The 13278-nt window shown below is 36.5% G+C and overlaps 1 protein-coding gene across 1 annotated transcript; it reads right to left on the reverse strand.

Moving 5' to 3' along the window:
• Positions 1-4068: 4068 nt before the first annotated feature.
• On the reverse strand, positions 4069-9319 carry LOC140156209 (interleukin-1 receptor-associated kinase 1-binding protein 1-like). Its single transcript, XM_072179214.1, has 3 exons — positions 8892-9319; positions 5880-6076; positions 4069-4696 (listed from the first exon to the last, which is right to left on the reverse strand). Exons 1-3 carry the CDS (start codon positions 9159-9161, stop codon positions 4414-4416), a joined length of 750 nt encoding a protein of 249 aa, XP_072035315.1. The 5' UTR covers positions 9162-9319; the 3' UTR covers positions 4069-4413.
• Between the last annotated feature and the right edge of the window lie 3959 nt (positions 9320-13278).

Below are 13278 nucleotides of genomic sequence, written 5' to 3' on the forward strand. Positions count from 1 at the left end.
CGAGGTCATCCAGGGGTCATCTGAGGTCAAATTAGCAAAAACTGCCATATGGGCATGAAACTGGGTGAGTACAGTCAACATTTAGTGCCAATTTTTTGAAGGTCATTTCAGGGTCAGCCAAGGTCACCCAGGGGTCATCTGAGGTCAAATTACTAAAAATTGTCATATGGGCATAAAACTTGGTGGGTACAGTCAACATTTAGAGCCAAAATTTTGGAAGGTCATTTTTGGGTCATCCGAGGTCAAGTTACTAAAAACTGTCATATGGGCATGAAACTTGGTGGGTACAGTCAACATTTAGAGTCAAATTTTTAGAAGGTCATTCGAGGGTCATCCAAGGTCACCCAAGGTCACCCAGGGGTCATCACCGGTTAAAATGATACGCCTCAAGGTGGAGGCATTGCGGCCGACGCTTTGCGTCGAGAACCGCGCAAGTCGAGAACCGCTCTAGTATTGGTTGCTACGGGATTTTTTCCAGGGGGCAAGCCCACCAAATTTCCCTGCGCTTGGGGGGGGGCAGGGCCCAAATAGACAATTTTTACCAGGCTTATTTATAATAATCGTATGGTATTGCATATCGTATGGATTCCCCATCTCTCTGCCCCTCCTCTCCTCTCTTTTTTTCTCTCTCTCCTCCTTTTTCCTTGCACTAGGGGCGGGGGCCCAAATAGGCAATTTTTCCCAGGGCCCCTCCCCGGCAGCTACGCCACTGTTGCTACGGGAACTTATACTGTGTGAGACCTGATATTGGCGGTATCCTTTAAATTAGGTCATTTGTAGGACATTACAAAACATTGTTGTATGAGAGTGTTATTAGACCTAGTCACGCTGGGAACATATTGGCCAAAACGTCCTGTCTAGAAGTTAGAACTGACCATCGACCCTTTGAAAAACACCTGATGCAGACCAATTAACAATGTAAACATTCTAATAAAGTAATAGACTATCCAGATAAAATTATAATTATTTAATTATTTTTAGTTCTAATATGTGACACGATCAAGGGAAATGAGTTGGATGTCGCTAATATTGATTTTGAGATATTGGCAAAGAAAGTATTAAAATTCTTTTGTTTTATATTGTTTTCAGCGATTGATGTAACTTCACAAAGAAAAGTCATATCAACATGGGGTTTTCAGTTTCTCATTCCCCCTGATCATGTTACATATGTCCCCAAAGGCAGACATAACTACTAATTACACTAACACAATCTGTATCACAATACATAATATTATTATGGTATGAAAGTTTATTTACACATATATTTAAAAGCCATACAAAAGAATACATATATATGGTAGTACAAATCTGATGTGATTAGAATCTACTGCTTGACTGAAGTGGGAATGTTTTGCACAAAAGACCACAATCACAAAGTTGTCTATTATATTACTTTTTCTGGGAAAATACATTCTAATGTGATTTGTATTATAGTGTCCAATAAAGCTTATCAGATTCATTTTAATACCTAATAATTGTTTTCTGTTTCTTTTGTTCTCAAAAGAATATTACACTCCCATCAAGATTCACCTGCCAAATATATGTCTTCTGTCATCAGAATGATGCTTATCCTGTTGCAATCACAACAATGTGGACAACAAGAAGAGACAGTTTTGGGCAGGAATGTGTAAACAGTGTGTTGTTATTTTTTGAGAAATGCAAAATTAGTCACAAAATTTATCAGGGGTGTAGTACCTCCATCACAATTGAGCTCCTCATTTTACAAGTATAACAAGATTCTATTCTCTTGGGTGGTCTTAACCCTGAAATTATGGAAACTTTTTGGCTCATTCTGCTAAATTGTTGGTCTGATGTATTTTGGGGTAATTTCTCCAAAAATGAGCATTTTTTGCCCAAATTTGACCTTGAGCAAAGAATAATTCATCAAGTCTTTGCCATTCTAAAAATGTATACTTTTATATACTTTAGACCAATAATTTAGCAGTTGAGGCTCAAAAGTTTCCATAATGCCAGGGTTAAGACCACCCTTAAATTTAACCAACCAATTTATGCAGTGCAAAATCACGCTATGTGTGTGAACTATTTTGTCACATGCCCCCAATAGGATGACTAACGCTACACCACCGGGATGCACAATGAATACAACATCTCACACATAATTATGTACGGTACTTAAGGGATTTGGAATGAGCATTTCGACAGTATTTTTGTGGGACATGAGAGCACATCAGACATATCGAATTGCATTCTGAATACGAAGAATGTCTTTCTGATATCAAATAATTTTCATTTTTGAAATTCACGATATAATACAAATTTTATGACAAATTATTAAAATTTGATATTTTTCACATTTTTGATATATAATAGTCCTCGAAGTAAATTTTATAAATCTAATGATATACATGTATTCTTAAAGTGTAATTTTTTTTGGTGTTTTGGGGGAAAAAATCCATATCTTCAATACGAAAGGTCAAAATTTTCAAAGTTGATCGTCGGCTTTTCATCCCACCTACATACACTTTAAGTATAAATCATCAGATTTATAAAGTTTACTTCGAGTACTGTTAAATCAGTGTTCTTAGTCGGTTAATTAACCTCAATTATTAAAATACCTGGAAATATTAAAATAGTATTCTTCTTCTTGTTCTCTAGTCCTAGAGTGTCATGCAGCACATCATAGACTGTATGCAGACTATATCATGGTCTATGAGGCATGAGCACAAATCAGCACATGTACAAATCCATGGGGGATGGTTCTTTGACAAATTTGGTAAGGGGATGTGCCATGCAGACTTTTGGATGCTAACTTTCTCGAAACCTATTCTTTGCTTCAGTGTACCAATATTTCACAAAAAGCACCCACATTTGCTCTAATTGGGCACTTTTAGGAGCATTGGTCTCCACTGAAAACCCACCCATAGATAAGCATAGGGAAAGTGTGCGATTTTTTGAGAGCAAAATACGCGCGCCAGTTTTCTAAAATGCGTAATTTGCCCTTTTTTTCCAAAATGCATGAATTCTCTCCCCAAAAAGTTTGGATTTGCATTATTAATATTTTTTTTTTCAATTTTACTTTTTGTCTTCTTTTCCCCATTTAGGTCAACAGATAACACAATTCAATGTTTGTTATAGCAAGGCGAATGTTGTAAATCTGTTGAAAACTACCTATCCAAGCACATTTTTTGACCAAATTGTAGGTTTTAAAAGTCAAAACTTCAAGTGTTCCTTACAATATTCTTCAAATTTTTTGTCATACAATGGCCAATTCTCTAAATCTTGTGCAAAAAGTTACTAGTTTTGCCTGTTTTGTCATACGGTTCAATGAAATATGACATTGCTAAAGAGCACTTACAAATTGATATGACCCAAAATGCGCACATTTTCGGCGCTTTTTGCACCTTACCCATAGATATACCAAAATTGCTGAAAAGGTATTCCAAAACTGTGGCACATCCCCGTACACATTCAACCAGGCAGAACGCCACCCCACCACCTGTTGTACAAGTACCCAAAAATCCACAGCAGAGTGAGCAGATTATACCATTTTTGCCCAGGATTGTTTCAACCAATAAATAAAAAGTTGATAAAATAAAAAATTTATGTGAGTTACAGACTTACAGTGTCATTGTGCACCTGTGTCAATGAATGAATTTTTTTTAACCGGGTGAACTGACGTTACAAGTTTATATGAAAATAATTTTAAAATTTTAAAATGGAATGTTTTAAAGCTAAAGGTGGACAAGCACACTTCATCTGCTCATGTTAAATGCTTGCACAATGTTCTTCAGTATGATGGCATATTGAATTCCAAGCTCGGATTTATATTTCCAACCATAATTAAGCAATCTTACCGGTTAATTAACTTTAATTAACCGGTTAATTAACCGGTTAATTAACCGCCATTTATAATTAACCGGTTAATTAAGAACACTGTGTTAAATATCAAAAATATCAATTTCTAATCATTTGCCATAAAACGTATATTACATTGGGAATTTCAAAAAATCAAAATTATTTGATATCAGAAGGACATTCTTCGTATTCAGAATGCAATTTGATATGTCTGATGTGCTCTAATGTCCCACAATAAATACTGTCAAACGCTCATACCCCATCCCTTAAGGAAAGTCAAAATTGAATATGTGATCAATATCTAGCTTGCTTAGCTTAATTGCATCACATCGTCATGATATTAAAATAAATATAATTTCTTTAAATAATAAAAATACTTAAAATCATATATCAGGCATGAGAATAGATTTCCATAACAAAACAGGAAAATTCTGAAAAAGCAGGAAATAGTGCGTAAAATGTGGCAAAACTTTCCAAAACGGGCTAAAAATAAATAAAAATGCGGAAATTTTGACAACAAAAAAGCACTGAGGAATTCCTGCTTGGGCAGGAACATTCTCATGCCTGATATATACATAGCAGGGCATTCATTTTTCATCAAGTTCTTTGCTGTTGTTTGCTCTTATCTCGAGAAACAAGTTCAAAACTAGCGAATACTTTTGCACTAACAGTCACAGTGGCATTGGCAATTTTTTGTTGTAATGTCATGGGCCCCTCATTGCCTGCCGCCGAGTCTTGCTGCGATGGGGTAGGTCCTTCCCACTCATGTGACTGGTCTTCTCGTATGGTGAGGGGTCTTCCGAGACCCTGACGTAGAAGTCTGGCAACCTCCAGGGCTTTTTGTCTGGCATTCTGTACTGCATTGAGACATGCTTGTCTCCTGTAGAAAACAGAAAAGAGTTGGAATACAACAACATTAAGCATGTGCCAAATAAATGTTATACTTTGGAATGATCTAAAACTTAAGGAGGTACTACACCCCTGGCCAATTTTGTGCCTATTTTTTTTTTTTTTTCAAAAATTATAGCGCAATGGTGACAAGTAAGATATGTATATTATAGAGGCAAGGACTACAACTACTGCACTGAAAATTCAGCAACTCAAGGCAAGTAGTTATTGATTTATTGATCCCTCATTTTTGACTGTAACTCCACAACTGTTGTCTATGCTGAAATAAAATTTCCAGTGCAGCAGTTGTAGTCCTTGCCCCTATAATATACATCTTACTTGTCACCAATGCGCTATAATTTTTGAGAAAAATGTAAAAATAAGCACAAAATTGGGCAGGGGTGTAGTACCCCCTTAAGTTGTTTTTAAAATAGAAATAGAATCGGTAATAGATAAAATGACAAATTCCTGTTCACTGTGTTCACAGCAAAACCTATTGGGTTTTATACCGGATATGAGTAAAATGATAGCATCTGCCTTGGTGTTTAGAGGTTAGGTAACACAAAATGGGGCACCCAAAAAAAGTTACGATCCCAGAAATCAGAGTGAGCAAAGCTGTAAGGGCCCCCCGCTTGTGACACGCCTGTGATAAAAAAACAAAATACATGCAGCTTCAAAGAAGGAATGTGACTGTGGATGTCATGTGCATAATTCGTCACATTCAGTCCATGATGCAAGTCGAAGTCCACCCTTCAGTTAATTTTCAACATCATGCTTTTCAATTATTATTCAAAAGGTGGGTGCAATTTTCATGTAGTAACAAAAGCCTTTTAGAGCATGGTATTTGGTGTTGATATAAGTACTGGACTGGTAATGAGAATTCCACTGAATTGTAGTAATATCCTCTAAAATTATATAATGCTGGACATGCATTGGCGCATGCTTAGGAAGATTGTGGGGCACACTGGGGTGTGTGTGCGAGGTGGGTTTGTCCCCTTGCAGTCAGAAAATTTGGCAAAATATACACCATTTTCCCTTTATTTTATCACAATTTTTAACTTCACCTAGGATTATTGTGGGGAGGGCTGAAAGGTACTCCAGCCCCCGCACAAAAATTATTGAGGGAGCTGAGCCCCCCCCCCCCCAATTCGTAAACCTATGTCATTTAAACCTACCTAACCCCTTCTAGACCATGAGAGCTATGAAAGTAATTTGGTTGTGACACCAGCACTGATTCATCAAGCTTTTCCACCAGAAAATTACACACAGCCTGACACTTGTCAAAGTCTACAAAGACCACACCCACTTCTGCTTCCATGTTGTAAACGCCCTCTAGCCGCTGGATGAACTTGGTAATTGTCACGTCACCTTCCTGCGTGGCACACAAATTATAAAGCAATTTAACATTAAAAAATTGAAATGCAAAACAATAAATTAGTGGCATTCAATTAAACTGTTCTAAGGCTATATGTACTTAGTTTTTTGAATCTACATGTAGACTAGTTAAATTAATTTTTGTATCAGCATTTTCTTGCCAAAAACGTTTAAAATACAGGTACCGGTACTGTAAAACTTCGTCTACAAGTAGAGTGCTTTTGATGAAAGCTAAATTAATCCAGACGCCATCCATCGACAAAATTATATTATGGACTTTGAGCAAATTAATTACCGATACAAGCATGCAAACAATACTATTGTAAGACCAATCTATTGATTGGCTTGTTTACGGCTGTCTCGGATTAATTTACTGTTCATCAAAAACACTATACATGTAGAAAAATTATCAAATTCGTGGACATCGTGGAACATACTCTTTGCGTGGCTGTGCGTAGTAAGCAGTTGTACGCAGATCTATAGCCTCGCTAATATGGACGCGTAGAGTAGCGTTGTACGCGCGTGTAGTTAGCATGATTAGTCGCGGAGTAACAAGCGTAGTTGAATGTTCCACGATGTCCACGAATTTGATAATTTTTCTATAGAGGCTATATGATATAGACAAGGTTTTACGGCATGACATGTTGGAAAGTCTTTGAATGAGGGAAATTGGGGAAAAACATTCATGATGGTAATTTAATTGCGATCACAGATATTGTGGTGCGATTTGCATAAAGATTTTTTTAAATTTCTAATAATGCTCACTGGGTAATTTTGTTTTCTTTGCTCCCCTCCCTTGACAAAAAGTACAGGCACGTGACTAGAACTTCTGCTTCAATCATGCAATTGGGCCTTCATTGAACATTTATACATTTTTCAATTTTTCTAAACATTTTTAATACAAAAATTTAATATTGTAAAAAATTTTTAAAAAGTGTCCACCAAATGCTTTCATTTGGCACCCATTTTGTAACATTTTCCAACGACTGACAATTAATTTCAGGGAGATCTTTTGATTCTTTTCTTTTAGACCACCCGAGATATATAAGGTTAAAATTACGAATTTATCAAATTTAACTTTCGCATCAAGGTTAAACATGTTCTTAGCTATACAAACATACCTTTAATTTCATCAAACAAGCTTTATTTTGTTCCAAAATCCATGTTTTTATCGCAACTTTTGATGTAAAAAAGCTGAATGCAAAACCGGTGATGCAAACTCCAAAACTTTCGCGTCGCACGAGCGCTTGATGTACGCTCACTTTGACAGTGATTTACACTCGCGTATCAAGCATTTTCAAGCGTGTTTGACAGTACTTTACTGCATGACGCAATTTTGCATAAAGATGGCGAATTTCTCATAAAACATGATGTATTTTTCTTTAAAAAATTCCCTCTTTTCACATTATTCTTTGCCACTTTCCACTCATCTGATCATCTTTTTATGTGACGGAAGTGATGCTGATTTTTATGAAGGTATGTTTCTTGCTTTTCCGATAATTTTTTAACTATTTTTTGAGACAAAAACTTCCCAGCAGAATAGCCATTTTCACCTATTTTCAAAAGTTGTTTTAATCTTGTTTTTTACCCCATCCCCATAATTTCCCTCATTTATCGAAGCCAGCCCTCCTTCATGCCTTCCAATACATTAAACCTTGACTTCAAAGTGTTTGGCAACTGTTTAACCTTGATGCAAAAGTAAACCTTGATGCAAAAGTAATAATTATTTTAGTCCCTATAATATTCACTCAGTCGGACATCCGGGAACATAATTGTCCCCTTCGTCCCTTTAGCTTTGGCCTTTGCACAAGCGTGCGCATAACCAGCTCGAGAAAGGGGAACTGCACATGCGCACACTGGTTTTACAAGGCTATTTCCCCTTTGTAACGTCAGCCCGACCAAGAGAATAGCGAGGGTGGTCTAAACTTAAAGGGGGTAACCCTATTGGTTTTGGATATGGATTGTCTTTAAAATTACATAATAATATCAAATATTGCCCCTTTATGCTGCTTTGTGAAAAACGAGAGCATTTTCAGCGTAAATGTGAATAAATAGCCAAATTTGCAATCCAATAACTTGGTATACGTGAAGTGCATTATGGGCAGGCAAGCAACAACAACAATTCCCGTTCGTATGACGACAATGCTGTACAATGCCCGGCCCGTATTGAACGGAAAATATTTGTTTTTTTCGTTCCGTTTCAGAAAAAAAGGAAACAAAATATATTTCCCCTTGCAATATGTACATTTCAAATGAATATAAAAAACTTTGGGTTAACAATGGAGAGGAAAAAAAAACTTCCGATACCGTATTTTGAACCGGGAATCTTTCGGGTAAAACACAACGCGCTAGTCGATTGAGCTAAATCGTCCACATCGTCCATCTTGACTTGGAATTGTATAATTATATACGGCGTACCGTCTCCTCAGCAGTTAGTGTGGTTCGCTTTTTTCACAGAATGTGTATGACGCGAAACCAAAGTAGCTGTTGAGGAGACTGATGATTCGCAATAATTCCGTCCCCACAATTCCGACGAAGTTTTAGTATTTACAAACTGGTAACCTGTAAAAACCGCTGTGATTCATGATTTCTCCGGAAATACATCGACTTGGAGCGTCAACTCAAATTTCAGGATAGTAATGAGAAAAATAGTATCTATCATGTGATACCAAAACCTCATCAACAATGAAAAATATCGGGGGGATGATGCTGTCGATCGGGTCACGGACCTTTAAGAAGGAAAAGATTCGCCGCGAACTTCGGATTGATGCCCTGGCCGCTGCTCTATATATTCTAAGTAATTTTCATTTTACCTTAACACTGTGTGTGTGCAACGTCTGCACAATGTAATCTAATCTTCTAGCAACACTGCTTTTTGCTTCACCGGCCTGTTCTTTCTTGCTTGATACCACAATTCGTACACTAGCTCTGTCCGGTGTTAACACGGCCTCTCCCGTAGCCCACACTTGAATTTCTCGCAATTTAGGCACTGACAAATTTGCCCGATTCGTAGATATCTTGTCCTTATTGTCAGTACACTGAGTTCCGGTAGAAGCCAAAACATGGGAAGGGTGGAATGACATGATTAAAATGATGTTCTACAGGTCGATTTATACAAAAAACATGATTAATATTTAAGCTTCCATCACCAGCAAACTCTAATTCTCAGGTTTTCGTGTTTTGATTCTAAAAATAGCGCGCCTGGTGTTTCTAGAAATATTAGACTTGTATAATTTAATAATTATAGAATTTCTTTTAAACTTTCAAATTACATATTGTAACCGAGTTTGTTTCATACCACCTTCTAATAAAAATTACCCTTTTTTTCTGTCAAAAATGTTTTTATCCAGTCATTATTCGGCTATATTAGGAAACACTTTACAAATAAGAGAAACGCTCTTGTCCGTTTGTTTGAGTACTGTCGTAGTTCCTCAACTAAGTATTTACATTTACATAGTACATTGTGTATTGGATTTTAGTAGTTTGCAGACTTCGCACGTTTGGTCTTTTCACTCTTTTGGCTCTAAAACTCAAACGGCGAGGCTCCCAAATGTTGATTTTCTTTTATGAGGGAGGTGGGGAAGGTGATTGTTACAAAATCATTATAAGTTGATTTGGAACAGTTTGAAAAACAGTTTGAGCAAATATACAGTCAAAAACTAGGTCGATCTAAGGTAATTGAAATTTTTATGCAATTCTATTGGAGTAAGCATAAATAACGATTAAAATATCAAAAATGTCCATGTTTTCGGAATTCACCATATGACCTTAAAAGGACTGACATTTCTCTTGATCCGGATGAGTGTTTTACTTAATTAAAGCCTGGGTATTTGGTGATCCACAGCCTCACCCGCCCCCCCACTTTTCTCAAAAAGATTGAGATTTTTGATCTGCAATTTGATTATGTCCCATATGATTGGCCATTCAAGACACCCCTGTGAATATACTATAGCGGCCTTTTCAAAATATAATACCTGTTTGCTTGACTGTATTGACAATACCCGGGAACAATACACACAGTATATGCATTGGACAAACTTTTTACAATAAGCTTGATAAGTGATGATGTGACCTCCAGATTTATACATCGTTCGTCTCGCACACTGACAACATTTGATTGAATGGACTGTAGGCTACTGCGCCGTGATTACGGTGAAGGACACCGGTTCAAATCCTTTGTTTGGAGCCAATCGATAAAAGCATGCAGGGCCTCTATACCCATGTACAGTTTATCCCTACATAACCTATGTCTTAAATACGCTGGAAAAGTTATGTAATAATCGGATTAATACTATATAGCAGTAGGTAAAAACAAGTTTTGAATAATCCGCGCTATAAAGTCCCATTCAGTGATCCCAGCGAAAAAAAAAAAAAAAATCAAATTGTTACGTTTATAAAGTTTTTGATGAAAAACAAATGGCAAAAAAACAAAACAGGAAAACGACAGTATTGACGAAGTTGAAGCCCCATTCAAATACATGTAGCTAATTTATATACCGTCAGTACCGGTATATAAATTACGGACTCAAGTAAATGCATTATTTTTTGTCTTAGACACACGGTTTTCGGCTGAACCACTGCACTAGCAAGCTACTAGTATGTTAGCACATCTATGACAATGACGAAAGGTACAAAATCAGCCATAGGCCTTTAGATAGCAGAAGACACAAAAGTGGTGTTTTATGACCTTTGACATTCTTTTGTGGCGAGTGACATGGTCTTTCAATTCACGCCGAGTGTCCTTGACAGGTTTGACTATGCTTCAGTGGTCATGAAAGAATTCAAAAGATAACCTCTGCCCCAATAATCCCAAGCAATTGTCTGAAACTGCTCCTCGGATCATAAGAACTCAGTCCTCAAATGATAGTCATAATAATGTCCAAAATATAAAAATTACTGACTATCATTGAAGACTGAGTTCCGCAGTCTAGTATCCAAAATCTGAATTTTGATGATTTTTACGATCGTCGGGATGAAAAAAATCAAAAAAATCACTGAATGGGCCTTAAGTTCCCTCTCCTTACCCTGGCAATATAAATCAAAGAAAAATAAAGAAAGAAAACAAGAAAAGAAAATTAACCAAATTAAGGGATCTGGAATGAGCGTTTTGAGCGTTTCGATAGTATTTTTGTGGGATATGAGAGCACATCAGACATATCGAATTGCATTCTGAATACGAAGAATGTCTTTCTGATATCAAATGAATTTCATTGTTTGAAATTCACGATATAATACAAATTTTATGACAAATTATTAAAATTTGATATTTTTCACATTTTTGATAAATAACAGTCCTCGAAGTAAATATCATAAATCTAATGTTATATTCTTAAACAGTCCCTGGCATGATACCATACATGTATAGGCCTATGTATAGTAAATTTGTCTGCTTTATCTGTTTTGTGCTGTTTAAGCAAATAGTTAAACATAATTGCCATAAAATTTTTACTGTCAGCTAGATATGTCCCCTTTTAATTTTGAGCAGAACAAGTGAGGTAAAGCAAAGAAAATTGAAATTTACTACTACTAGCGCCAATGAATGTTATAAGATTGTAAAACGGTACGATCCTCTGGGGGGGTGTGTGTGGGGTGTGTGCGTATGTGTGTCCTGCACGCGTATTTTTTTCTGCAACTATAACGGGACGCAATACGATACCGGTATGTTATAAGAATCAAACTTACAAGAAAGATGGCTCTTGTCAAATCCTACAATTCTGTCAGAGAAAATATGCATATTTTCATTAAATTTTAATTAATTGACATAATTGATTAATTAATAAATATTTTATTTAATGATTTACCATAATTCCAAATATGTCAAACAATATGTCAAATTAAAGCTAATGAAATGCTTTATAAATTGGTCAGAGCGCATTTTGCAGAATGCATTTAGTACTTTAGTTACATGATTCCAAACATTCTATTCCAATTTTTTGCTATACACGCATAGGAGCTGTACTTTTAAAATCCGCGCCTAATCAATAATAATAGTCTTTCACTCCATTGTCAAAGTACTGTGCTCCCTGTAGCTGTAGCATTATGGAGTGACCAGGTCCTAGAGTGTGATGGTTTTGTAGCAGATGACAGTGCTCATTCAAGCCTGTCAAGGTCAGTTAGTAGCCACTTGCTGAATGGATGGCCATAATCAGCTATCAAAGAGATGCCTTGTGCAGCTGCCAATCACAGTAGAGGTTTGATAACATTTTGTTAAAACCCAAATGTGATATAAGGACAAAGCTGTGCATGTTGGTACTTAATTGTTTGGATTCTTACGTTGAAATTCCCTTGTATTAGTATTTTTATGTGTAGTGTATTAATAGTGGTCATAAATTATATAGCTTTTAAATTTTGGGCATTTTTGCTCTGTTGCACTGTACCATTATGGAATTTGAGCAAATCAATTACCGACACAAGCAGGTATACAGTGTATTATTTAATTTTTATTTCGTATCTCAGGAGCACAGCTCACTTGGTAAGGCATCAGAATTTGGTACACTAGCGCTTCGAACTTTAAATCGGAAGGTGGTGCGTTCGAGCCTCATCACGGTCACATTAATTTTATAAACCAAATATTGTTCGAACTTTTCATATTTGTTTTTCTTTTATTGTTTCTTTTCTTTGTCTTTTTTGTTCTTGTTTTCTTTATTTTTTTCTTTATTTTTCTTTGATCCATATTGCCAGTGTAAGGAGAGGAGGGAACTAACGGCCCATTCAGTGATTTTTTTTCATCCGGACGATCGTAAAAATCATCAAAATTCAGATTTTGTACAAGACTGCGGAACTCAGTCTTCAATGATATAGTCAGTAATAAACTTTTGGTCATTATACACCAATCCGAGAAGCGTTTACTGCATTTGGCCCTCTATTGACGGCAACACAGATGTACCAGAGCGGGAGATTTAATTCGTAATTCAATACTCATGATTGTGTATTGAATATCACTGTTGTGTACAATTCCCGGGTACAATTCTGTATAGCACACAATAAATAATGGATGGAACCCCCGACCTCGGGACACCGCAGTTTTACATCGGGGACACCGCAGTAATGGCGAAGTCGGATAGGTGTATATGACTATCATCATTTGACGACTGAGTTCTTATGATACATCATCCGAAGAGCAGTTTCAGACAATTGCTTGGGATTGTTGGGGCAGAGGTTATCTTTTGAATTCTTTCATGACCACCGAAGCAGAGTTAA

This window comes from Amphiura filiformis, chromosome 7 (assembly GCF_039555335.1).
Source record: "Amphiura filiformis chromosome 7, Afil_fr2py, whole genome shotgun sequence".
In the NCBI taxonomy this organism is placed as follows: domain Eukaryota; kingdom Metazoa; phylum Echinodermata; class Ophiuroidea; order Amphilepidida; family Amphiuridae; genus Amphiura; species Amphiura filiformis.